This window comes from Empidonax traillii, unplaced genomic scaffold (genome assembly GCF_003031625.1).
Source record: "Empidonax traillii isolate 1590-97213 ecotype Southwest subspecies unplaced genomic scaffold, ASM303162v1 scaffold562:size474401, whole genome shotgun sequence".
Taxonomy (NCBI): domain Eukaryota; kingdom Metazoa; phylum Chordata; class Aves; order Passeriformes; family Tyrannidae; genus Empidonax; species Empidonax traillii.
This window is the reverse complement of record NW_020955755.1, coordinates 72,318-99,422: the sequence shown is the minus strand read 5'-3', so window position 1 is coordinate 99,422 and position 27,105 is coordinate 72,318. Positions and strand designations below refer to the sequence as shown.

The following is a 27,105-nucleotide window of genomic DNA, read 5'->3' as shown; positions in this document are numbered from 1 at the left end:
TCTATTTTCCCTACAATGTATTGTGTTTTCCACAGTGGCAACTTCCCTGCAAAGGGAGTTTAATATGTCTGGGAGTTGCCAGCGTTGAGAGGAATACCTGGGGAAATCCTTCCAATAGGGTGGGTTTTTTTTCTAGAGCCCTTATTTGAATTAGCAGTGGATACCCTCTAGATAAGGAAAAACTATTACAGGTAGTTTGGCTGGGGCAGGAGCATTTCCCCACAGAATTCAAAAATTGCAGGGAATTGGGGTGCAACTATAAACTTCAGTGAAAAAAACGATGGAGAATGCTCTCCATTGTCATCTACTTTACGTTGATTTTTACTCTTTGCAAAAGCTAAAATCCAAACATTCTTTGGGGATATAGGAAGATGAGATCCATTCAATTTTGAATAAAGTAGGAGGATGCTATATTGTATTTCTAATTAGTGGGCAGTGCAGAGTAGCTGCACCTCCCATAGCTATAATGCCCAAAGCTCTCTGCATGGCACTTGTAATCATTTTACAAAGTTAAATACCCAGGTACATAAAGGAGGTGAAATTGGTGGTGGTGGGAGAGAGAATTAACAAAAGAAGCTAAAGCACCACTTTAAAATAAGTTCATTAAAAGTGAAATGAAAGCTGGCAGCTGCAGGTTGAGCCCTGGAAATTTAAGTCTGTCTCATAGCTCGAAATTAATAATTCTGCTAAGGCACTCGAAGCAAAGAATCACCTTTGCCATTTCCTGAAGGCTTAAAATTAAAATACTGTAGATAATCTAGTGTAGTTTACCCTAATTCTCAAGGGGAAAAGAGCCTGAGTTCCTCACTGCCAATCCACAAAGCAGATCCATTAGAGACTCAAGTGTTCTGAAGGCTGCAAATATTTAGGAAGGGGGAAAAAAAAGAAAAAAAAGAAAAAAAAGAAAAAAAAGAGCCTTTAATTTATTAAAAGAACTAACACAAACTCTGCTTCCTCTTGGACATGAGCAAAAGCACCGAGGCAAAATGATCTTACCAATGGGAAAGCACTTCAGGAAAACTGAGGCTGCGGTGCCTCATCCAGCCAAGCCACAAGTGAGATATACTGAGATATACAAGAAAAAAAAATATTTCTGCAAGAAAAGTTAACTAAAAGGCTTATTAAAAAAAAAAAAAAAAGAAAAAGAAAAAAGAAATGAACTTCCCAAAGTCTATGCTGAGTAAATCTTAAAGCATTAAAAGACAATTGAATATGTTCACACTTCCGAAGGTTCCTGCGGTGGCGTTCTTAGCAGAACAGTAAATTGGGAATTTATGATCTTGGAATGTATTAATAAAACTTTAATGGCAAACACATAGTTGAAAAAAAATATTCTTTAAAGTATGCTTTATGTTTTTCATGAATTTGTGGATACCAGTGTATTCCATTGCTTAGAAGGTAAAAGGGACATGCCTGGAACAGCTGGTGCTTAATCTTAAAGAATGAATGGCTCCTTACCTGCTACTCTATTAAAACTTCTTTTGGTTCTCAGGCTCATCTGCTTTGAGGGAGTGCTTCTCTTGATGGTTTTGGCAAGCCTGAATCAATTTGGTATTGAAGGTTTTAAGGGTTTCCACAGCCAGTCCAATGTAAGGGAATAAAAGATGTGTAAGTGAAAACATGAAGCCATTGGCTTCAAAGAACTGGTGTTTGTGTCTTTTTTTGTTTGTTTCTTTTTTGCTAGTGCTAAAATTAACTGTCAGATTTTTGTTGAAAATCATTGTTTGTCTAAATATTTTCCCTCACTGAGAAAGGTTGAGATGGTTGCAAGAACTAATAAGTAAAGGAGTTTTCTACAAAGTTACTTCCCACTCCAGCTTTCAGTCAGATTTATTAGCTGCAGAATGGCCCTTTCTTAGCCCTATAATGTGTAAAAAACACTTCTCTTTTTCTCCTGCATCAAATCAGTAGGTATATATGGAATATTTTGGTGGAGAGTGTAAGGAAAAAGATAAAATATATGGAAACTATACATTTGTCTTGATTTTTTATTTTCCAATAAAACTGCTTTTTCAGATAGATTCCTTGACACATCATTTTTTAGGTGTCAAAAACTATGGGATTTTGTTTATTGCCCCTGCAGACTCATTATTTAAAAAAAAAAAAAAAACATGGCTTACAAGTGCATGCACCTTTCCTGATTTTGAAATCTGTGAACTGATTTCATATTGTGTATCTACTTATTTGTCTTTATTTTTTTTTGTTTGTTGTACACAGTAGTTTTGTTTCAGATCTATTTGTAAATATAATTGGTCACAGGGTGCTGGGTATTTAAGGATCAAATGTGTAGGAGGTGACACATCATCTCTAAGAACATAGGTACAATTTTCATCCAATGTCCCACTTTTCCTGTATCTTTATTAATTCATCTTTTTTTCTGCCCTAACTATAGGGGTTTTTTCCTTTCAAAATACTTCCATAATTATAGTTGTAACTTTCCATCCCTTTGCTCCATCACTCTTTCCTTGTTAAATAAGCCATAAACTACTTTTTGTCTCTGCTTCAGGGTTTGCTGTTGTCTCTTGCTCATTATTAGTCACTCTATTTATAATATTTGTTACCAGAAAATCAACTGGTACCCATAAAACATTCATGATGTTGGCGTTGCTTGCCCTTCTTCTGTGATGCTTTTTGATTGGTGAGTATTTCCATTTGACATACAATACTGATCTCATTTCCTTCTCTCTGCATCTATGATATGCAGAGCTTTGAGGGCATTGCCAGTTAAATGAATGCAAAATAGTTTATCAGTCTCTCTTTGTACATTTGTCATTTGTTCCATCTTTTACAAGGGCTGTAGAATCCAATGGAGGAGTCAGTGTTTGAAATACCCCATTTATTGTCTTTCTGAAATACCCAGAAAAATTACATATTTGGTGATGTAATTCCAGGAATGATTTTTTTAGACTTTGTAGTATTTTGATGGGTGTTAACCTTTGGAAGAAAAAAAGGTATTTTTTTCAGCAACAGGTTTGGACTATTGTAACATTGCTCTTCATGTCCAATATCTGGTGGATTCATACAAGAAGTAGTCAGGGTTTTTTCTCTATATCTTGATTTCTACCTGAATAGCCAATTGATAATCAAATCATGTGCTGGAGAAGAACTCACTCTTCAAAGGACATCTCCAGTTTCTACTGCCTTTACATTTCTCTTGAGAGGATGGCAAAGCGTTATTTCCAGTTTCACTTTCTTCTCCTTTTTTCCACCTTCTTGCAGAAACATCAGTGCGGCCAGTGTTTGTGGGGACAGGTTCAACAAAAATGTTGTGTAACCTTGAGTGTGTGAGGAATGGCACAGCTTAGCAGCACTGAGTGGAAAGAGATCTCTGCCTTTAGATGAGTTTATTTTTTAATGTGCTTGCAAAGTCTGGAAGAGGAATAGTTCCCTGCATGCAGACTTTAACCATGTCTGACTTCAGAAGTAGATTGTAGTAGTTATAACCACAGACATTATAATTTGAGGGTTACTATTTTCTGAAAAAAACCACTAACATTGCAGTCTGTGGTTGCATTTCCTAGATAAAATTCAGTACTGCCACCTGATCCTTGTGGGGAAACAAAAGAATTTTCCTATAAATTGCTAACCAACATATGGCTTGCTTTATTTTTAAGTACTGCCTGGAGTTCTCTGGTTTACACAATACAGTGGGTTTTTTTCTTTCTGTCTTCCTGCAGATTTATGTATTGTGATTGTGTGGTTGTCATTCCTAATATATGGTTGGATATGATTTATCAATTGAGTACTTGAAAAAATACTTGAGTGCTTTATTTTTTATTAGGCATTCTAATCTTCTGACTGGTGTCATGTCAAGTACAGGTATACAGAGTCATGTAAAGCAGCTAACCTTGTGAGTAGAATTTAGCACTCCAGCCTCTGATCAAATACTAAAAAAAACAGGGTGTGGGGGGTAAAAAATTACACCTCAGTTGCACCTCAAGTGCAGTTTGTGGAGTGCTCTTCCTCACCTGCTTATGGTAAAATGGGTTTTCCCATTTTCTTGACTCTCACTAACAGCCTCAAATAATGCTGCACCCTTTTTGTAGTTAAAAAGATGAAATAAGGGCCGATTTTTACCTTTGCAACCAAAACCCAAAGGCAAATACAGCATAACAGCAAAGGACAATTCCATATAATTCCTTATCCACCCTTCAAACCCACGTCTTTCCAGTCTGGAGATAAGGATGTCGTGTAGGACCATGTCAAAAGCACTGCACAAGTCTGGTTAAATGCTTTCACTGTTATCTGTGGCTGAGTGTCTTTCATGGTGTTAATACTGGTGTTAATTTTAGGAACTTGTCGTCGTAAATGGAGATGGATTCTTTCCAATTTTATTTTTCCTTGCTGTAACAGACTAGTTTTCTCTAAAGGAATTGCTAGTGGTTGCTGTTTTCTTGCATTTTGTTAATAGACTTGCAGAATTTAGTTGCATTTTTTTTGGATTTTAGAGTCCAGATATCTATTTGGACTATATAATGTTTTAAGTATCATATCAAGGATACCTTTTTTGTCATATCAAGGATACTTTAATTGATTGTAAGTATTTTATTGATGTAAAAATTTCTATATGTTAAGATACAGCACCTTATCAGTTCTTTAATGTGCTTTGAAGAGTTTAATGGGATACATAATGGGATTTTTTTTCTGTTCTAATACAAGACAGTATTTTGGGACATTTTGACAAATTAAACTGGCATGAGAATGTAATTACAAGAACAGCATATTTCTGTAATATGTAACTTTCTGTACTTTTTTTGTTAGCCTTGCCAAAATTCTGTAGTGAAAGAAACCTTTTTCTCAGGATTTTTATTCGGTAAACTGAATTAAAACAGAAAAAAAATTATAATCACTTTTCAAAGCTATGGTTTTCATATGTGTGCATTCCAGAAGAGTGGGGACTACATAGTTTCACATTTTAAATTTGGGATTTTAGACTTTTTCTGTTATAAAAATAGCAAAAGTGTAGTTTTGCAGAAACTATGCCGTTTTGGCTGAAAAGGAGCAAACAGCTAAAGGTAAGAAAAAGAGCTTTCTTTTTCAGTTGAAAGGCTTCCACTGAAGAGACTTTCCTTTAAAAATAGAGCTTTATACAATTCAGTGGTGATATTCTTCATCTTGTACACTAATAGCACATTGTAAAATTCTGATCTTAAATGTACAGGCGAATCATGTGACTTCCTAAATACCTTCTACTTCCAAAACCTTAGAATTCCACCTGTTCTCCAGCCAACCTCCCCTCTTCCCACAAATCAAAGCTGTAAATATGTGTCATAAGATGTCTGTATTACTCTGCAGTCAAGCCGACCTGTAAACAAACCTGTGGGTGACAGTGTTATGTCTAATCAGTGAAGAGTAATCAGGAATCCGTGTCCATATTTACCTTTCATTTTTTGCAAGTTTTGATTTAAAAAAAAAAAAAAAATGGGTGTGAATAAATACACTAGTAGAAGTCCTGCTGTGTCCCTTTTTGAACCACTGGAGGTCTTCCATCATTTCCTCCTTAATTCTGCAGGTGCACCTCTCGTGCTTCTGCTGCTTCCAGTTTTGAATATCTGGGACAAAAGCACAGGAATTGCCAAGGCCACTGCCTGATTTTTGAGGCGCTTTCCCCCTCCCTGTCTCAGCAATCTCCCTGACAAATCATTTGATACCATGTGGTTGTTTGCACTGGATGTTTAGAGTTTCTGAAAATTGTCAGGATTTGTAGGTATCTCGATTTGTCACTTTTTTTGCTCCTGAATCTTGGAAACAGAACGCTTTGGCTCAATAAAGTTATTTACTTATTTCATGAGTGGCTTTGGGAACGTGGGATTTAAGTTTTGGGGGGCAGTGACTTTTAGAGCAGGAATTTGTTTCCTGAGCTGGTAACTTAGCCAGGTAAGTTGTGCTGCAGGTGATGGAGATGTTTTAATAAAAGTTTTCTCTCCTGTAATGCTTTTGATGTAGAGTAATGCTGATGTAGAGGCAGGGCTGGGTGGGTATCCTCTGTTGTTTTTTGGTGTTTTTTTTACTGCTGTGTACAGAATGTCCCTGGCAATTCCCGAAGCTTGGAAACAAACTTTCTGGTTACAGTTTTGAAACAAACTTTGGTGGTGTGGGAGTGTTTCAAGGCTGCATCAGGGGGATGTTCAGACTGAAAATTATGAAGCAGTTCTTTGTGAGAGGGTGGTCAGACACTGGGACGGGCTCCCAGAGAGGTGGTCGATGCCCCAGGCCTGCCAGTGTGTCAGAGGCATTTGGAAAATCCCTGATATATATTTGTTATCTATTAATACAGCTTTAAAATGATTATTTCTCCCTTTTTTCCTCACTTATTTTGCCCTTCAGTATTTAAAACACTGAATTTGTAGGTTTGTTTTTTTTTTTTTAAAGATTCTGCGTATATTTAGAATAACTACTATTTAGGAAGGAGAGTGGAGGTGATAATAATTTTAGTAGGAAGGAAAGAGATGACCCTTATTACATTGGAGAAAGACTTGTTATATTTACAGTTAAATGTTTTTCTTTTACAAAGGAAATTGTCAAGGAAGCAATAATGGAGGAGCAGAAACGAAGTGAAAAGGCAATTGAAGAAGCAGTGAAAAGGACAAGAGAGGAACTGATGGAATATATTAAAGAACAGAAAAGGGTGAGTTACCAGTGGCTAATGGTAAAGTTTATTAATCCTGAAATATGTCTTAAAATGCACAAGCAAACAGAATCAGGAGATAGACTTTCAGATCTTTTACTAATTTTTTTCAAACAATTTGTTATTGTGATATATTTCCTTGCATATATATATAGGTATTTATAGACCTTTAAATTCATCCAAGCCAAAAAGCAGAAATTACTATTTTGGTTAAAATTTACAGCATTTCTTATTGCAGTGACATAAAGATGGGGCATAAATACAGCCTGTCGAACTCAAATTGTGATCTGAGTTCAGTTCATTGAAAACATTTCAGCATGGCTAACAGATGCTATTTTATGTTAACAAATGACCTTTATCGTGCAGTTTGCAGGCACACAAAAGCCATTAACTTTTCCTCTCAGCCCACATTATAAGCGTATATACAGCCTGAAAATGTACTGGTATTCTATTGGGAATGATTTATAGCCAGTGCATTGGACTTGTTACAAAATGTTCTGAAAGTTGGTTTCAATTGTTCTGTTAATGCTGTGTAGTGGTAGTTTAATGGCTGTGTATAAACAGTAAAATGTAACTCAAAGAATTTTGTTTTGCATTCGGTAGGAGGAGAAAAATATAACACATTTCTCCCCCTTTGAAGCTCTTTATAAAAATATAAACAGAAAATAATTTTTAAAAACCTTTTCCATGCAACAGTAGCGGCCTGAGATCCAATTTCAGTGTTCCCAATAAATAAAGTCACTCAGCTTGAATTTAATTGGTAATGTTGTCCTGAGAAGGAAGTAGAAATAATGTATTTGGCCACTGCCTCTGTATTCCCTGATCTTATGGGTTGAGTGGTATTATGGTAAACACAATTTACCTTCAGGAGTTTCACTCTGCTACTTGTGTCATAAATTGGTCAGTGGGGCCTCTATTCCCATTGAGAGTGGAAGATGTGTTTAACTTCAAATCATTTGGCATAATAACTTCTATGTGATGACCTAACAGGCAGAGGAAATGGACCTTGGTCAACAGTCAAAGCCCATGGAGCTTGTAATTACTTAGCAATTTATTCAGTTAAAGCATTTTTTTTTTTAGCAAGTGTTACATAATTAATAAAAAAATTAATACATAAATAGTTGTGATATCAGTTTAAAAAATCCAGTTTTGGTTTTGGGGGTTAGAGTTTTGCTACAGATATTTTAAAATATTAATGAGTATTTACAGCTGTATTTGTGCTTGGGCTCCTGGAATAATTTCCATAACAGTTTATAGAAGTTGGATCTGGCAATCCCACAAGATCTGCAGTGCATTTTAAACGTAGTCCAACATGATATTGTAAATAATAGTAAATAAATAATATTAATATTTACTTTGTTAGAAAGAATGTAAACAAGTCCTTTTAAAAACAAATTGATAATTATTTGTAGAAATCATGTGTGTCAACATAATGTATAGATTGAAAGTAAACCATAGAAATTTCCTTTTGCAGTTCCAAAAGTGTTGAGACCTACCAACCATTAAACCAGCATATCAGTAACCTATGCAAGAGCTTAACAGCCACTTAGTGAAGAAAATGGACAAATGCAGGGGATCATTTGAATTAGTAGAAATTTTCTTAACAAAAAAGCAACAGTATCATCATGCTAAAACGACAAGGACAAACCTACCTTCCTCTGTACTGAAGCCAAAAAAGTCACTTAAGCTAGCAGAGAATTAGCTGGCATTTGTTTTCATCTTCAATTAAAGAACACTGCAAGCTAAAAAAAAAGGAACCAAAACAATAAACTGGGATAGAAACAGGTGTTTTTAAATGATAAATGAAAGATGGGCCATGCATTGGAATTATGCCATTTCATACTTCAAGCATAATCCCAAGTTTTTACAAACAGACAGCGCTGTACTGGCAACAATTTAAGTTATATACTGCAGTCTCAGTTACGTTTTCTCCATTCTATTTTATATGAAGAATTTTTTTTCTAGAAAAATGGTATTTTTATGTTGCCACGGGTGACATCTTAAGAATCTGGGTATCTAAGACGTGAAGGAAATTTCAGTCAGGAACTTAATTCTTTATTATTTCATGATTATTTTGTAACAGCCACCTTTATGAAGCATAAAAACTGAACTGGAGTAAGACTGTCTTATCTGTAGCAAAATCTTACAGTCTGGTTGAAGTGAGATGAGTAAAGAGTAAGGAAACACTTGTCCTTGAGTATCCATTCATTTTGATGTAAGCTCAAGATTCACTGAAGTCATTTGTCACGATCACCTTTTGCTGCCTGATGTTCACAATGATGTTTTGCCTTTTTTAAAAAAAACCTAAGCACGGCTAATTCTTAAAATCACACAAATGTTAGGAGCTTTGTGGTGTGGAGGTCTACAAAAGTATTCTGTTGTTTTCTGTGCTACAGATTGGAAGTTGTTTATAAAATCTCACAGTTTAGTAATTTACAGGCTATTCATTGCAATTCAATGCTTAAAAAATTAGTCATTCAATATGTTATAGTTTGAATATTTATAGCAGACAAAAATGTAGTGCTCTGATGTTATTGTGCCTATTATTTATCTACTTTTTAATTTTTAATTTAACCAGATGTGCAGAGAAGAAAATTAATTCTTGAAGGTGGCCTACATAGAACAAAGTATGTCAGGAGCAAGAAAGTTTCCTACCAAATAAATGTTGTGCTCGAGAGGTCATTTAAAGACATTTTCTAAACTACAAAGATTCGCTTCATGAGATAAATACTTAGATTAAGCATTTGTTATGGCTGTGGTTTCCGAACCAACATAGCCAGCTAGCAGGAAAATTTTAATTTTTCCCATTTACATGGACGTTCATCTTCCCTCAGGAAAATGTGCTGCTCGTTTTCTGAGAGCAAAACCAAGTCTATTAAGCAGTCACGTTTTGTCTGCTCATTGTAAACAGCTTTCACTGGCTTTCAAGGGCGGATTTTGACCAACCAGGGAAAGCTCAGATGTGAGGACTTGAGTAAACATTTGAATGACAAGACTTGTTTTTGCAGCCACTGTTGCCCTGAAAGTCAGGCACTTGTCATAAATGCACTCCCATCCTGATTTAAGGGACAGAAACTGGGAGCAAAGATATCACCATCACAATGAAACTCACTGTACTGCTGTGTGTTCCCATATGATTTGTGCAGCTGTGCCTCATAACCTTTAGAAGAAAACACGACTAAACATTGCATTTCTCTGACTAATGTTTACCAAAATTCAAGTGCACACTTCAGAACTGCAAAAGCCAGAGAGTTATGGTTTTGGGGGGTTCAGTTTGTAATAGATCATTTTCTGTTGTTTTTTTTGTTGTTGTTGTTGTGGGTTTGTTTGTTTTTTTTTTCTGATATTATGGAAACTAAGGGCTATTTCAACAACAGTATTTATATTTAAGGATCACTGGCAAGCTGGTATAAGCCATGTCTGTCTTACAGCAAAGTGAAGAAGAAGCCAAGCTTCTCTTCTGAGCCTGCAAAGAGAAATTACTCCTTTAGTTTGGTAATGGTACAGGTATTTTTGGAAACTACAATTCCAGCCCCATTTCCTGCTTCCCTGACCAGGTGCTTTCTGTGAGGCTCTGTCCAGCCAACAGGATGTGTGGGAGGTTCCTCCCTCTGTGGAACCAGAATTATATTTTTTTCTTTTCTGAAAAAGACTTGGGATATTTGGAAAATACTGGTTTGCCCTGATAAAACACCTTTATAGGAGGTCAGCTCCTCTTGGGTAAGGGCAAGTCGTACATTTTCCCAGTTTCAGTGGGATTATTCTGGAAAGAAATTAGGGATTTACCATTTGGAGAGGAAATTGTGCATTTCATTCTGTGCACAGATATATTTTGGAAACAACGCTTTTTAAGGGAGGAAAAATAGTGGTGGATTGATCAAAGTGATCAAGACAGCAGGAAATATCCACAAGTAAGTCAGATTAACACTGCTAATTTTCCCCGTGGCTATCCTTGGGCATCAGGGTTATTTTTAATAGTGCACTGGACTTATGGAGTGTATTTGTGTATTTTGTATGTTTATTTTGTCTGAAGCCAAACAACTAGACCTTTACTTTCCCTTTGAAGTAGGTTTCTAACTGAAACGCTGCCTTTTTGATGTGGTTATGGTACAAAATCCCTGTCCATTTTCTTTAAGTGTGCCACGTGTTACATTTCACACTTAAATGTAGTCATACATATTTGATTTATCATGAATGCAGTTTTAGAACTTTCTTTGTTTACCTTTGATTTTGTAGATGAGCTACAATTAACATCCATCTCAAAAGCACCTTTACTGATATAAATTGTGGAAGGTGATCTATGTTACAATTGCTTATAACCCTTGACATCTGTGTAGATTTTTTTTCCTAACATGTGAAGTCTTTTTTTTTTTTTTTTTGCAGTTTCCTTATTCTTTAATATTCTAAGAGAGGATTCTGTGGTGAAAAATAGTATTTTGCATTCAGTTATTTAAGATAAAGACTGCAAAGGAGTGCATGAAGTTCAAGTTTAATTAGATTTATCCGCCTTGTTAAGGAGAGGCAACAAATTCCTTTGGGTTGTTCAAATTGTCTAAGGAACTGTCTGTAATTCACTCATGAACATATGAGAAGATATGTGAACCTCTACATAGTTGCTCTGTTATTCCTCCATCAAAAGCATCAGAGAAAATGGTCAGTGAAGTTTGTCTTTAAAAAATCAGACTAAAAGTTCTCCCTTTACGTATCTTAGTGCTGCAGTTGAAAGAAAATTTTAGTTTTTTACAGTATTGGCATAAACACCTTAGTTAGCATATGGCTTATGTAGTCTTAGTAAGGACTGTGTAATTTATAGTCCTTTTTGTATTAAGAACTTGATCAAATTAATAGGGCAGATCAATACAGTAGAAGAGAAATGTCTGTCTGGAGGCTGAAACTGGCTATGACTGTAAAAATGAGTTTAAAAACAATGTTATGACCAGAAAACACCTTCAAACATCAGTTTAGTAGAAAATAACAAAGGTTTAATGTTTGGTAAAAAATGGTAATGGTAAAAATTTGATGTTTTTTCTTGCTATTGATTTTTAATGTTCTGATTACAAAGCTTTCTATTCATCTTTGTAGAAAAATCTCACACACACACACAAGTCTTCACACTCATCGTTGTAATTGTGCAGGGTGTTTTGGAAAAGGAGGTGGGAATAAGAGAGACAACTCAAGCAGATGCTGATAAAAAAGTGTTCTGATATTAGTGTATCTTACAACTGTGAATGGGAAGGATCCCACTGGCAAAGCCTTGTGTTACAGATTGGTAACCTTCATGTATCGATCCATTTGTGCATGTTCAGGCACTTGCAAAATCACTTACCAGCAACAGAGAGTGTGGTTTTGAACTCTTGCAGGTAAAGCTTGTGCCCCTCAGTGTCAGCCAGTTGTTATGAGAATTTTGATACGTGCCATTGTTTTGCAAGTGAGCTTGATTTCAGACATCAAGCACAGCTTTCCTCCGAAGGTTTATTATTTGAAGACAAGTGCAAGTGGGAGAGGTTACGAAAATCAGTTTCTTTTCAAGTTATTAATCTCGAATGAGCGATTTCTAATATTTTTTTTTTTTTTTTTAATACTTGTTATATTTTAATGTGCCTTAGAACAAAATAGGGTGTCATTACCATTCTTGTTCCTGAATGTTTGGCTTGGCATTTGATGCAAGGCCTCAATTGCAGGCTGGCGTGCCAGCAGCTGAAGCTGAAAACAAGGCTGCGGTGGGCAAACTCAAGGTTTAATTTCAGAAAGAGTGTTTATATTTTCCCTGGGGCCACATTAATGAGAGTCCAAACCCTAAATGTTACCACCAACACATTTTAACAGACCGGTTTCCCAGTTTTTAAAGTGTGGTGTCACCTTGAGTATTTTTCTTTCAACTTTTTCCCCCTTCTTCTGACTTTAAAAGAAAAGCAACGAAGCTCTACCATTTTTGGCTGAATTCTGTGTCGTGTTTGGGGAACATAAAGTTCAGTGACGTGCGACAAAGCTGAATTTAAAAACATTTAATCTTGCCTCCTAGTTCTGCATCAGCTATTTGAAGAATTCAGCCTTAAGTTACCAATGCAAACCTTCACGTTGCTGCAGGACACGCCAGCATCCAGCATGTGATGTAGGGGGTCCCTGTGTTGATGTCCTGAGTCCTCCTGATGTCACAACATCTGTGTCATGCCCAGGATGAACTTGTGACCAGCAGGTCAGTGCCAAGAGAGGCAGCAGTGACGGGGTCACCGAGAGTTCCTTCGCTCAGTTTCCTGCACCTTCAGCTGGGCCTGTTTTGTGGCTTTAATGGGATTAAAGAAACATTTACGTTGAGGCTTTAGGAGTGTTTTCACACTGCTCCTTTACCCAATTCAAAGAGCAGTATAAATCCCAAGGATTAGGCCAGGGATTTATGGGAAGTTGTAGTGTAAGATGAGTTGGTGCACCTGGCTCTCCTTTTCTCCTCTGTGGACAAGGAATACTGAAGCACTACTGCATGGGATATGGAAGTGAGCCTGGCATTTTTCTCCTAACTTTTAAGTCCCTATAAGCTTTGAAACTATTGTTTCTAAATGTTAAAATTAAATGAGAGTTTCTGCTGGAGGACTATAGTGTTCCAATTGGTCGATCCTATTAGACATTTCTCTTTGGAGAGTGTTATGGCATTCTTCTGCCACTTTTCAGCAGTGAAACATCATGCATTTAAGGGAATTTTTCATTTCCTGGAAATTATAGTACTCCGTCGTTAAAAAAAAATGGAAAGGGGAGAAGAATACAGTTCTCCGCCACTTAAGTTCATTGAAACCCAAAGGAAATTGTTAAATAACCAAAATTATAATTTTCAAACTCTTTGAGTGATCGCTTATGCTGATGAAAGCAATTTACTTGAAACTACATACATAACCTATTGTATGTTTTCTGCAATTGCTTTAGAGTAAAACTGCCAGAGTTTGAAATTCTTTACTTAAGTTTAAACTGTTTTATATATCCTTCTGTGCCTCGGTGTATAAATCTACAAAGGCTGAGATTACGCCTGTACTCTTTAGCCAGGCGAGATTCCAGTTGAAACTGAAATCAAGTGGTGTTATTACTGAGCAAATATTGTGCTATCAACGCCAAAAAAAAGGGAAAAAAATAACAGGATGAATTATAATGTTCCACAGCGAGATGAGTGGATATTGCCCTATTTCAAAGCTGCTCTTGTGATTCAGATGTGTTGTGTTTTTAATCCAGTGTGTATCATTACAGTGACTGCAAGAGTGACTTTGGATTTGTTCTGCAATCACACAATTACACAGCTTGCTCTGTGGGTCTAGGCTATTCACAGGAATAAAGATTTGCAGTGTACACTGTACAGTGTCCCCCAGATGTATCTACCTGTGGATAGTGGGATGTGTTTTCACATCATTGTGCGATGAAGCAACACCTGAGATCCAGGGAAATGGAAAAATGTCATCCAGGGTCCCTCTATTCTGCTGGTATTTGATAAGAAAGGAGAGGAGACTTCCATATTTCCCTGCTGTCCATCAGGAAGGCTGTGTGTGACAGGAGGAAGCGAGGCATCCTCACACACCCCTGGTCTCCTGTCTTATTCCTAATCCTTCCTTCAGTGATAGAATTTTGTACTGTACTTCTGGAAATGTGAGGTTTTTGCAATGCAACTTGTGACTCTTATCCCTAGGCATTTTCAAGAGTTCTTTAGATTAACTAAGAGTAGGTAATTTAAGGAAAACAAAACAAAACAAAACAAACAAAAACAAAACAAAAAACAAGCAACTACAAAACCCAGAAAAATCAGTGCATCCATGCGTGTAAATCAACATGAACACCCTTATTTTGCCATCCTAGTGAGGAACTTAGACAGGTCAACTGAATCTTGAAAGTTAAACATTTAATATTCTAGTAGACTGAACGAGTTAATGTTTTGAGGAGGAGGGATTTGTGAAGTTCTGTCAGTCCTATTAAAATAAAACCTTTATTCATTTGCTGTCTTGTCTTTCAAATTCATCTATATTCTTGTAACCCAATTTGTATTTCACTGTCATTTCTTAATTTACAGTTTTGGAAAACATGTAACTAGGTACTTTTCTAGCACAGCAGCAGTTATGAATTTTCTCTTTAAGTTAGTGTAGTCCACATTTCTTTGTACTGGATAGAAAGTTTAATCAGTTCAGCATGATCAACTTGGATTAATTAAAGCTAAGAATATCATCTGCGATTTTATTTTCTTAGTCATAGGTCAACTTCTTGGCTTTCCCCAAGTCCCTGCTGTACCATTCTCTTGGCACCAAGGGGATCCTGAGGAGTCTTAGAGAGTTAATGAGGGACGTGCTCAGCAAAGGAGTTTTGGCACCCACCTGCGAGGGCTGTCAGATGGAAAATGAGAGCAGGCAATTGTCCCACTCTGATTGACTCCCCTCCGAATTCCCACTGCAGGGATCAGGAGTTGGGTCACGGGCTCTTCCATCCCTAGATTTCTGTAATACCATCCCAGCTACGTTGGAATTGAGCCCCAAAGAGCCAAGGAGGGAATGCAAAAGGGCCCTTTTGTTCCTTTGTGTTTCCAGGGGATGGTTTTGTGGTGTCCAGATTTGCGCTGGGAAGATCCAGAAATCACGTGGATCTTAATGAGATGCTCTGTAGGATTTCTCTGATTTCTCTGACAGGATTAGCTCAGAGTAATTGCAGAGCCACCACAAAGTCCCTTTCCTTGGCAGATTCTCTTGGCTGTACTGTTTTGAGGGGAAATTATTAATTTTTTTTTTATTTTGTTCTCTGCACAAATTAAACTAGGATATACCTTTGTGCATAAGGATGAGCTACTCTGTTCTTGAGTGGGGTTTGCTGCAGCTGAGCAATATTCAGGGTTCAGTGTTTGTTTATTTTGGGGTTTTTTTAATGCTTCTCATTTACACCCAAGTTTTTTTGTGTGTACATATTTGAACCTCAGTAGTTTTATCTGCTTACTTTTTTTGTTGAGTTTTTAGCTGGGGAGTTACTAGAGATTTTTCATAGCTGGCTATATGCAGAAATTTTCAAGCTATTTTTATCCCAAGTCTTGCAGCTTCTTTGCTCCATTTGTCAGGTATGGCTTTTGCTGTTTTTACCCTTCTGATGTACTTTGCTTTGAAAAAGTAAATGGTAAAGTTGACCTTACCATATGTGTTTTGATGAATCTTTCCTCTGATTATTTCCTGCAATTGGATTCCCACAGCAAACCCAGTGGGATCAAAATTTGAGACTTAATCTTAAGTTGTCTGTGACGCTTGAAAAATATATAAAGTAAATTTTCTTACCTACAGCAATAGTAAGATTAGAGAGGTGAAGCAAAATCATGTGGTTTCCTGTTTACTTTTTTTATTCAAGTCTTTACCCATGGGTTAGAAATTTAGCAAGATGCTTCAATGACTTGTAGATATAGTTAATATATATATGTTATTTTTCTACTTTGGCTGCAGGCTACTGACTCATATTTTTATTATTTGTGGTCAAGTGTATTTTTTCCCTCCCTTGCCCTTTCCCCCCACCCCACCCTGCTTAGCAACAGTTTCTTGTCCTTTTTTTTTTTTTTTTTTTTTTTTTTTTTTTTTTTTTTTTTTTTTTTTTTTTTTTTTTTTTTTTTTTTAATTAAGTGTAAAATGAGGTATTGGTGAGTTAAAGAACTGCTCATCTATTTGTGGTTGTGCATCCTTGATGTTATTATTTCACTCCAAAGCCTTAATACAGATCTGCCCCTGGAAAAGCAGCAGAATAGCCAGTCTAGTAACCAAAGTGCTTTGGGTAATAATACACTATGACTGTGCTGTTGAGAAGTCTCCACTGGCTGATGGCTGCAAAAGGGATTTTGGAGTTGTGTGGAGCACAAAGCCTGCAGATTGTTATGTGTTTGCTGGTGATTTTTGTCCTCCTCCTTGAGAATCTTCTACTTGTGGTGTCGTAAGTGATGACCTGCTGAGAGCTGAGGGTGCTCAATCTGGGTCTGCTTTGGAACAAGGAGGTCCTGTCTTTGATGACATTGTTGCAGCTGCAGCTCTGTGAAGTGCTTCTCCAGCAGCTGTCCCGAATTTTGCTGCATTAGTTTGGCTCCAAGTTCCAAACGGAGCTTTCCACTGAAATGTGACTGCGTGTGAGTAAAAAAGCATTATCAAAAGCTTCCATCTTCTCAAGACTGAAGAAGTCCAGTGCTAAGTGTGGTCTCAAAAGTTTCTGCCTGAATGGCAGAAAATTAGTTTTGTGTCCCCCGAACCTTGATGCTTAATTACAAACCCTAATTCATTTGTATGCTTGCCACGGACTTAATTTTATCACAGATTCGCTGCAGGCTGATTTTCCTTGTTTAATTTCTTCGTGTGTATCCATCAACTTTAATCTACAATGGTAATTTTAGAAAGATACCTGTATTTCATATGGTATCATCTTTGCCTATGCCTTCAAGAATATACTGTTTCACCCTGTCACATCTTAAAAAATTAAAGTTCCATTGAAATGAAATTCTGGCTGTTAAAATGAAGTGATGCTCAAAACCAAGAGGTGGGATTTTTCTCATGCTGCCTCGGTGTGTACCAAACTGCAGCGTGTTATTAGGGGACACTTTTTGCTTTAGAGACAGCCAGTGACATTTCGTGTCACAGTTTCACAGGAACCTTCAGATGGCCGTGGTACAACTCCAATCTCCTTGATGTCTAAGTAGGCTTACTGTAGTCTGACTCATTGTGTTGTTTGTGGTTTAAACTTTCTTTCTAGCTTTGGTTTTACAGCTCCCAACCTGAAGCAGTGATTCTGTGGGATGTGTATTATTAACCATCTGTTGTTCTTCTTAGAGGGAAAGGAAATTGTGCTCCTGGTGAACCTCCTTTTAATGCAGAATCAGAAAGCACTCAGAAAGGCAGTGGAACAGCAGTTTTACAACTGTGGAAAGGTTTCCCCTGTGGTTTCACAGTCATGCACGTTCTTAGAGTAGGTTTTTTTCACTTTGTGTACACTGCAAACCGCTTTTGATGCAATGATTACTTCTCTTTTACATGCTTATCCCCCAAGAATGCAAACCACATTCTCACAGCAGTAAAAAAAAATTGTTCTTATTAATGCCTGTGTTTGCTGTTGGCCTTTCAGTTAGGCTTAATTAATCCAGTTCTGCAGATATCATCTTGGTACTGTGAGGCACTTCTGTGATCATGACTCAACACGAGCCATCAGATAAACATTTTTTTATTTGGTTTGATAACAATAGGGATTTTTACATGTAGGAAGATTGCTCTTGCTTTTAACCAAGCGTGGTTACCCTGGGTTAGTTTGGAACATGTATGCATGCTTACAAATTAAGCAAATCTTTACTACCAAATCTATCTACCCAGCCCTGCACTCAGGGCTTTTCAGGAAGCATAGTCTGATAGTCTTCAGGCATTTTCCTGGAGAGATGGTAATTTGTGGTTAGGAAGCTCCACAGAGGCCCTGTGTGATCTCTGCCAAGTCATTTGTAGCCATATTAAAACAACATGCAAGGGTGCCCAAGACTGACTGGGGTACTTAAAAAGGGTTGGAGATTAACAGAAAAACTCTTGAGAATTTCTATGCTCTGTGAGCACAGGAGGTCTGACAAGCCTGGATAGAAAGCACTTACACATCCTTTATTTAGGTGCTGGTGTATTTTTCTAGCTCTTTCTACCATCTCAGAGGAGGGGATCTGATGAATTTGGCCGCATTGTGATTCATCTCCTGTTTGTGCCTGCCTTGTGGAGTCTCAGAAGCTGTGCAGACACTTGCCAAGGCCAAACACTCACCATTTATCATTCAGAAGTTTTAGGGACACTGTTCTCATATATTTCTGTATGTTTATCAAGAATCTTGAAATCTGTGTCTTGAAACCAGGACAATCAGATTGCTAGACCAACGTAGTAGCAATTTCGGTAACTCTGTATTTTTAGTGCGTGGTGATGGTCTATAAATAATTTGGTCAGGGAACCCCATGTTCATAATCTGTTAAGCAGGTAGTTCACTCCCAACAGTGCTCATGTGTTAATGCACATAAATATTTCCATTATTATTATTTCTGTGGGCTTAGAAAGTGCCTATTTTTCACCTTCTCCAGTAGTCTGAGCAGGTGCTGCAACCATTTTTAGTCCTTCATGCACTCAATCTAATTTCCTTGATTGAAAGCAAATTTCCTTCTCTTATTTATGTGAAGGAAAGTTAGTATTTTCTTACACTCATGTGTCCAGCTGGGAGACTGGAGATTCTGAGTGGGTTGACAGGGTGTTTTCCCACCACCTTCAGAAACCAGGGAAATATGTTTTAAAGATGTGTCCAACATATGGTATTATTTTAATGATCAAGTTCAGAGCATAAAATCCTTAAGGTTTAGAAGTTGCAGCATTATTTATTTAAAGAGAAAAAAAAAACATTTTCACATGGCAATATAATTTATGAAACATCACTCTTTCCTGGAGGTTGTCCTGAACACTGATGACTTTCTAATTTGTAGCAGATACTGTATAAATTACAGCCATGAAGAACCTTGTTTTTATATACTTAGTAAGTGTTATCAATAGTAGAAATTCACAGGTGGACAGACAAAAATGTCCTGTCCTGGGATTAACTCTAAAATAAGCTCTGCTCCACATATGTACCATATGGATCTGTTTTCCTTCTCATCCATTATAGAAATGAGAGGAAGTAGTTCATTGTTTCCTCGTCCAACTCTCAGATTTGCAGGTTCCTCAAGGTAATAATTTTTTTATATGGTCTACTTAATGTTCTAGGGAATTTTTTTAAAGCCTTCTGTTGACTCTGTGGGGAGAAGTTCACATTAGTGCGTTGGGAAAGAGTCCTGGGCCCATACTTTTACTAGAAAATATAATCATGTAGCTGAACTTTTGCAACTAAAGAACATTTCAGGATCATGTCTAGCGTGATTCACTAGTGTGGGTTAATTAGGGGGGAAATAAAACCCAACAAATCCTATCCATATATCATAAAAATTGTACCAAACAAACCCCTTGTCCTTGGATTTTTCCTTAAACAGGGGCATCTGCCAATCAAGGTGTGAGAAGACATCTATGAGTGTGTAATTACACTGTAATGTTGTGCTGAACACTGGGGTGTTTTGGCCAATATCCAGTACAGTTCACACCATGAACTGGGGCACGAGGAGTCTACAAAATTTAAGGTTTTAATAACAGAAGAATAAATTCTCTCTAAAGATGTTTAGAAAATGCCACAGATTTAAATTGCAGCCATTTATTCACTTAGCACTGAAGTTCAGACCATTGTTTGGAAGGACCATAACTGTATTTTATAATGCAAACTGATGCAAAAATGATTTTAAAAAATTACATATTGTTACCATATACGTGTAATTAGGCTAAACAGAAATACCTAAAGGCAAATTCAGTTGCAACATCAATGGTTGACTCTAAACAAGCAGTGCTGTTCCATCTGGATTGATTGCTCCACGAGCAACACAGGATATTTTCAACATCCTATTGGCTCTGTGGAATGGGTCCCTGCCAGTGCCACTGACAGAATTTTTTAGTAAATTACTTATGTGCATGAACAAATCAAGCATCAGAATAGTTTCTTCCTTCTGCTTAACTAGCACATGTTCCTGATCCCACTGATTTCAAAGAGACTTGGATTTGTTCCTCTAGTCCTTAGTACATTTAGGAAAGCAGTTTGTCATCATCAGTACTTTTGTCCAGTGTTCTCTTCTCCATGGACACATCCATCCAAACAGTGCTAAGTCAGAACTACAAAATAAAATGAAAAATTATTCTGGAGTCTTTTCATGGAAGAATCTAAGTTCACTTTATTGTTAGTTTAGGCTTGTATTCATTTTCTGCGAAGATGTTTTTAGACATTATTTAAAAAATCATAATCTGAGGTATGTTTGTTATCACTCTTCAATTTATATTTACTTTTTATAAAAGTTTTTTAGTTAGTAAATTCATCTAATACAAAAGCATAGAAAATGAGAAATAGAAATTACAGTTAGTTTGCAAACAGCAAATAGGCACAGCTTTTGTATATTTATCAATAATAGAAACACATAGAGAAATTAGGACTAAATAAACTAGGACAAAATTTAACAAATATTCCAACAAAGGTTCAATTGCTTTTACCCACAGTATTAAAATGTCCCCTTACTGTTGAACATTCCTTAGATAGGGGACAGGAAATAGGTAGGTTTGCTTATACCATGAGTCCTTTGAAAAAAAATGGAAGTATGCCAGGACAATGTCTTTAAATAATAGCCCGTGGCTAATCAATATTCAGCTTCAAAGAATTCCCTGTTCAACAGCCAACAGGTAGCTACTTGTAAACAGTAAATGGAAAAGAAAATGGAAAGCCTTTGTATCAGCCTCACTAACCTGGACCTGCTTAACTCCATCTTCAGAACCCATTCTCTTTACCTGTTCTCTGTGTGTTTTCAATTCCCCAAAACATTCATTTTGCATCTGAAATTTCCTGTCTTTGCATGATTTTTCTCTGAGTGACAAGGGTGCTTTTGAGGATTTTTAAGTCTTCTTCCATTGGCCCTCCCCCTTATATGACAAATATAAACATATGTATCACTGCTAAAGTGTTCTCTCGATGTACTTAGTGTATTTCCTAAGAAATTATATCAGGACTCAAAAACTGATTTCTTATTTTATGATATTAGGAAAACTGCTCTGCTTCACTAAATTGTAGTGGCATGATTATTTTTTATTTGTTTTACAGTCTACTTATGTGAGATCAGCTATGAAAATATCAGTAATAAAAGTAAAATTAGGAGCTTTTTTTTTTTCTCAGAATCTTTGCCCTTTTTTAATCTCTGGTCATTATATGTGTTGAATTTCATGATAAAAAGGAAGACTGCAATTTTTACTCCTTTAATATCACAGAGCCAGTGTAGTGAGCTGAACTGCATTTAATCCTCAGGTGAGCATTTGAAGTACAGGTAAATTTTTCAATAACTATTTAAGTAAATGTAGCTACTATTTCTTCAGCTGTGAATACATTTGGTGTTGGAAAATGGTATTATCTGAAAAACAGTTTTGACAAATACACTTTTAAGGGTGTTTATACAAAAGGGAAAATTATAGAGCCATATGTAATGTTAATTTTGCTTTCTTCACTTTTCTGGGTGAACTTCAGGTCACAGTGAAATTAATAGTGAAATATATCTTTGCAACGTTGAGATCGGGATTTCATCCTTAAACCTGCAGTGCTAAACCTAAAATTATATTTCCCATGTGATGTTTTATTAGTTCCTAGAAACGGATAATATAATTCTGACATAGTTTATAGAGTTCTGACTGGGCTTCTCTTCTAGAAATTTGAAATATTTGCAGGTAGATATTGTAAGGAGAAGGTATGGAGGATGTGCATGTGCTTTTCCAAATCTTTCATAGCCAGTTTCTCAGTAGGATCCATACAAGTGCCTAGAGAGTCAGCCCGTGGTTCTGAAGAAAAAAAAAAAAAACAATGTGTACAGAGTTAAAAAGATACTGTTGAGTAACTTAAAATAATGAAGTTCAGGACCACTAAAACTTTGAGCTAATTAAAGCCGTGCTAGTAGGACACAGTCTAATGAATTGGGGACTTTGAACTAATGGATTTCATATGGTGGAAGAGAAGCACTGATGAGTAATAACAACACTGAGGGTAGAATGTAAAAAAAATGCCCTCTCTTGGTAGATCTGAACCATCATGGTGTATTTGTCAGTATGTATAGAACTGGGGCAGTTGGGTTGGTTTTGGTTGTGTGAATGCTCCATCCCAAGTACATTATTCACACTGGTCACATTTGCATATGAGTCACATTCGGTTTGAATTTGCCAGATGTCCATTTATGTTTGTTTAAATAATGAGATCATTCCATGAGGTGAACAGAACCTAAAAATATAGAGGCAAGACTGTTTGGAAAAACGAGATTTAAAGTGCTTTGCTTACATATTTTCGCAGCTTATGGCATATTATGCAAGCAGGAGCACAGCAACGTTGAGGAGCTTTTCAAAAAAAATTGTGTCCTTTGCTAACAGTTCATTAAACAATATATTATATAACAAAGCTTCATTGGACTTGTTTCTATTTCCCAGCCAAGCCAGTTTCTCCGTTAATGAGAATATTCTCCTTTTGAATACATTCAAATGTACCATTTTCAAAGCCAGCATAATTTTGTTGTTTCTCTTTTTGTGCTATGTGAAGATCCCAAGTCTTTTTGGATTGTTTTGTCATTTGCTGTACCATGGAAGATTTTTTAAGAGGTCCTGCTCAAGGCGAAGCTTATTAACTGAGCGAACAAGGGGGAACTGAATTGTGAAGTTCTATGTTATTGAATTTACATAAACTTTTAACAAGCAATAAATTTTCCTTATGCACAAATGGAGACTACCAACTAACCACTTGAGTTCAACAAAGACTTCCCAAATGTGCACTTAGTTCATTTGAGACTTTTAAAACCTTGCTCAAGCCTGAAGAAATTCTGGTTTGTTCGTGCTGCAGCCAATCACTCCACACATTAAACATTTACATTAGTACTTGGTGAAATAAATTTAATTGTATACAATTTGAGATTGCTGCCTTGCTAAAGAAAGTTAACAGCAGCAAATCAGAACACACATCTGGTGAGCTGCTTTGATCTCTTTAAAGCAGAATCTGCAAGGAAGGGCTGCAAGAAAAGAAAATGGAGCCAAAGCTCTTGGTCTAAGCTCAGTGAAGAGTAGAAAACAGAGTAGAAATCTGGGATTATAGATGATATAATATGCAATAAAAGGAAGCCAGTGAATTTCAGCTTCTAAGCTCCTCCAGCTGATATACCAGAAGCAAGAGAATCTGATGACATAATATGTGTACAGAAAGAGGTTTCTCATGTTTTAAGACATAACAGATGATGATATGGGAATTGCACTGTATCTGCCCATTCCCCAAAGTGATGCAGATCACAGGCACAAAAACATCTTCAAACTTCCCCAAGCAAAATGTTCTGTATGTTTTGGACCGGAAAATAGGAAGGAGGCAAGATTCAAATCAGACACAACAGTGGGTTTATTTTGTTCATTTGTTCCAGACTGCCCGTTCTAGATACAGCTTTTTTAGAGGTCAGTTTGCTGTTTCTTCCATTTTCCTGTCAGTAGCAGCTGTTACTTGAATATATCAAGAGCCGAGTTTTCTGAAATTTAATTGAACTAGATCCGCTTTAAGATCTCCTGTAAATCAGGGGGCAAGGTTCACATCAGGCTGTGCACGGTTCACTAATGCCTGCTTTTACTGAGGTGCAGAAGTTTGAACAGCAGCTGGAAATTTGTGGAAGCCCAAGCAGACCAGGTTGGATGGGGCTCTGAGCAACCTGGTCTACTAGAAGGTGTCCCTGCTTTACCCTGAGTGCATTTTCAAAGTGAAGTGGGAAGCTCTCCTAACTCTGCCTTGCATTCTGTGTTGATGTGCAAAAAAAAAATTAGTCTGTTATAAAACAAAATGTCCATTCAAGTGATTGTTAGAGCAGCTAACTGGACTGCTGATTGAACAGCATATATGTGCAGAGTGATACCACGGGCTCAGTTTTTGTTGAAAGCTGTAATTAAAGCTGTGTGAGGTACCAGAGGCACGATATTTGAAAAGGATATCCATTTGCCATCAGTCAGGACATTGTATGTGAAACTTGTGTACAGCAGTCCAGACAGAAGGGCTAGGCTTCTTCAAAATGCCATTACTCCCTTTCTCTCCAGTGGCATAACTTCTGTGTTACACTACCTTCCAGCCTCCCCCTGTGTCACTGTTATGTATGTATTTGGTTGAATTTAAGGACAGTCAGGTTGAAAACATCACTCAGTGGTGACATCTGAACTCCAAAATTCAAATGGAAGGAATTCTGCAGTGTGTTTTATCTATTAATAGTCTGATATTAAGAAAGTTCAAATGCCTTTCAGTAAACCCTATTTTTATGTCATATATGTGATATAACCTACTAAGCCTTGTTGTGGTGTTCTTATCTTTTTTTGGTGGGGAAGAAAGGGCCACTGTCTTTGCTGCGAGTGTACAGTTCACATTGACAGTAGGGAACCCCAGTAAAATGTAGGAGTAAACAAAGTAGGCAGAAAGCATTTCGACTTTTCCTCTGGGAACTATTTAAACATGCTGCCATTTAAATTAACAGTGGGCTTTGAAGTTTTGAATATGCAGTTGTGAGTAGTGCCCATAAGCAAAAGCAGTATCTTTTGTAAAAGCAGCAGCTGTAATTTTAAAAGATTCTGGGGGGATTTTCCCAGTGTGGCAGCTAGGCTGTTTAGAATTCTTAAATATCTTTTGCAGAATTTGACAGCTTTAGAGATACTCTTAGCCTTATGTGCATTTTATTTTGAAGAAAGTCAAATACTTCATTGAGAAGTTATTGCTATATTGAGTGCATTCAAATTACTCAGGTTCTTTTTCTGTTGTCACATTTGGTTGCTGAATTTTTGTTGTTTAATGTGGATGAATTTTTGCTGACAAACCCTGGCATTTTTCTCCAGCTTTTTTAAAGTTGATCTGTCTTTTCATTTTTTTTTTTTTTTCATTATTTCTACAGCTTGATCAAGTTGTCCGTCAGAGAAATCTGCATAGTTTGGAACTTTTCCTTTCATGTGCACAGAAACAGTTAAATGTTTTATTAAAGGAAGAGCCAACCACGGAGGAAAACAGAGACTGACATTCCCAGTACCACTGGTACAGTGTGATCTGTGAAGCTGCAAATCTCAATTCAGCCAGTGATGGATACATTCTAATCTTTTGGGATTGTGTTATTGATTCAAGATTGATCAGAAGCTATGCTTGATAGAAATGTTTGTGGTGATCTACTTTTATTTATTTATTTATTTGACTGCTGTTATCAGACTGCGAATATGGAAGGGGAAAAAATCCATGCAAAAAAAAAAATTGTTTTTTTTTAATGATTTAAATTTTGTTATATTTTCTAGTAACCCATGGCTGAAGTGCTAGGTAACTTGTAGCACTGATGAAAACATTTCCCTGTTATGTCTGTTTTAAATTTGTCATCATGTGTTGATGTGATTCACCGTTATTTTTTACATTTAAAAAAATCGAGACAAACTTATTTGAATATTGATATTAATCCATCTCTATTTTCACAGTATACACCCAAGTCCTTTGCCTCAGGTGAGCCTGAGGAGCTTATTATTTCTTACTATTTTTGATGTAAAACAGAGGAATCAATGCTGAAACGTAACTGTTGTCAGGCATTTCTTTAGTCATTTATAAAAAAACTCCAGCTCTAGTAATAGAAAAACTTAAAAACTAAAGAGTGCATTTTAGAGTAGTGCAAAACACTGCCACGACCAATGCATATTATGAATTTTATTTCCGCTTCGCAGAGCTCCTCCAATTCCAAAAGTCATTTTCTCGTGAAATTACGATTAATGCCGCTGACCTCAGTTTCAGGAAGAAGATGTATGTAATTATGTGGAGACTGATACTGCTCTGCCTCAGTGGAATTTCTGACAGAGCAAGGAGTGTGTGCAGCTTGCTGACCTCAGATGCCCTTTCTGAGCCCATGAAGGAAGCAGAGAAGCTCCCCACAGACATTGCTGGACTTTGGATCGGGTCACAGGTCTTTCTGGCCTTGCTAACAGCAGATGGAGTGGAATTTCTGTGCCTGTTGATTGTAGACTCGGGGCCTTAGTTTTAAAAGAGTGCTGAATGAAATAAGGGAAAATAAGTGTTCACGCTTAGGTGTGTAAATAAACTGAGGGTGATCTCTCTTATGGTGAGCTTGTGATTCAGTGGGGGACTTACTGGTATTATTTTAGTGTGGTTCTTGTTGTTAGGGGTTTTTTCTTTAGCTGGTCTTTTGCACCAGCAGTCCGTTTTCGTGAACTGCTCTCGTAGAGCAGTAAGAAAACACCAAATGGTTGCACAAACTATTTTGCAGTTATGAAATAAGTAGTGCAGAAAGTTTAGGATTTTCTTTGAATCTTTTTCTGTGCTTCATTTTTCTAATCAAAGCCAGAGGTTTTGTCTTCTGCATACACAAAGATACCCTGCAAATTGATGAAAATCCAGTCTTATTTTTGATACTTCTTGATTGACTGATCAATTTCTATTTTTTTTTGGCAGACAAAAAAAAAAAAAAAAAAGTGTTAACGGGTCATCATCTGCTTATTTATCATTCCTAAGCCAGTGAAATGCCTGTCTTTGTCAACTGCACCAAAGATGACACAGATGTTTTTTGTAATGTAGAGGCAGTATCAAATTGAGTAGATTGTCTAGTGCTGTGTCACAATAGGTGTGTACTTGTGGAAATGTGGCATGAGCACATGCCTAGATGAGCTTGGTTTTACTTCTAGGCCTGGACATGAAGCACTGCTCCTTTTCACTAAAGACATCAACGTGTTCCCCTTAAAGCCAGAGGCTTAGGAGTCTATCAGCACTCTCCTAATAAAGGGATTTGTATTCTGACTTGCAACAATATGTAAAAGCACTTTTTGGAGAAGCTTGGTAAGATTTTGCTGGCAACTGTG

At 36.9% G+C, this 27,105-nt stretch overlaps 1 protein-coding gene across 3 annotated transcripts in view; it reads left to right on the top strand.

Moving 5' to 3' along the window:
• Window positions 1-26,349, top strand: part of CCDC91 (coiled-coil domain containing 91) — a 92,773-nt gene extending 66,424 nt beyond the window's left edge. For all 3 annotated transcript variants that reach the window (XM_027897834.1, XM_027897835.1, XM_027897836.1), the window contains exons 12-13: window positions 6,515-6,628; window positions 25,158-26,349. In XM_027897834.1, the coding sequence (XP_027753635.1) occupies window positions 6,515-6,628; window positions 25,158-25,277 (234 nt within the window). In that variant the 3' untranslated portion in view covers window positions 25,278-26,349. The remainder of the gene's footprint in view (window positions 1-6,514; window positions 6,629-25,157) is intronic.
• The last annotated feature ends 756 nt before the right edge of the window (window positions 26,350-27,105 follow it).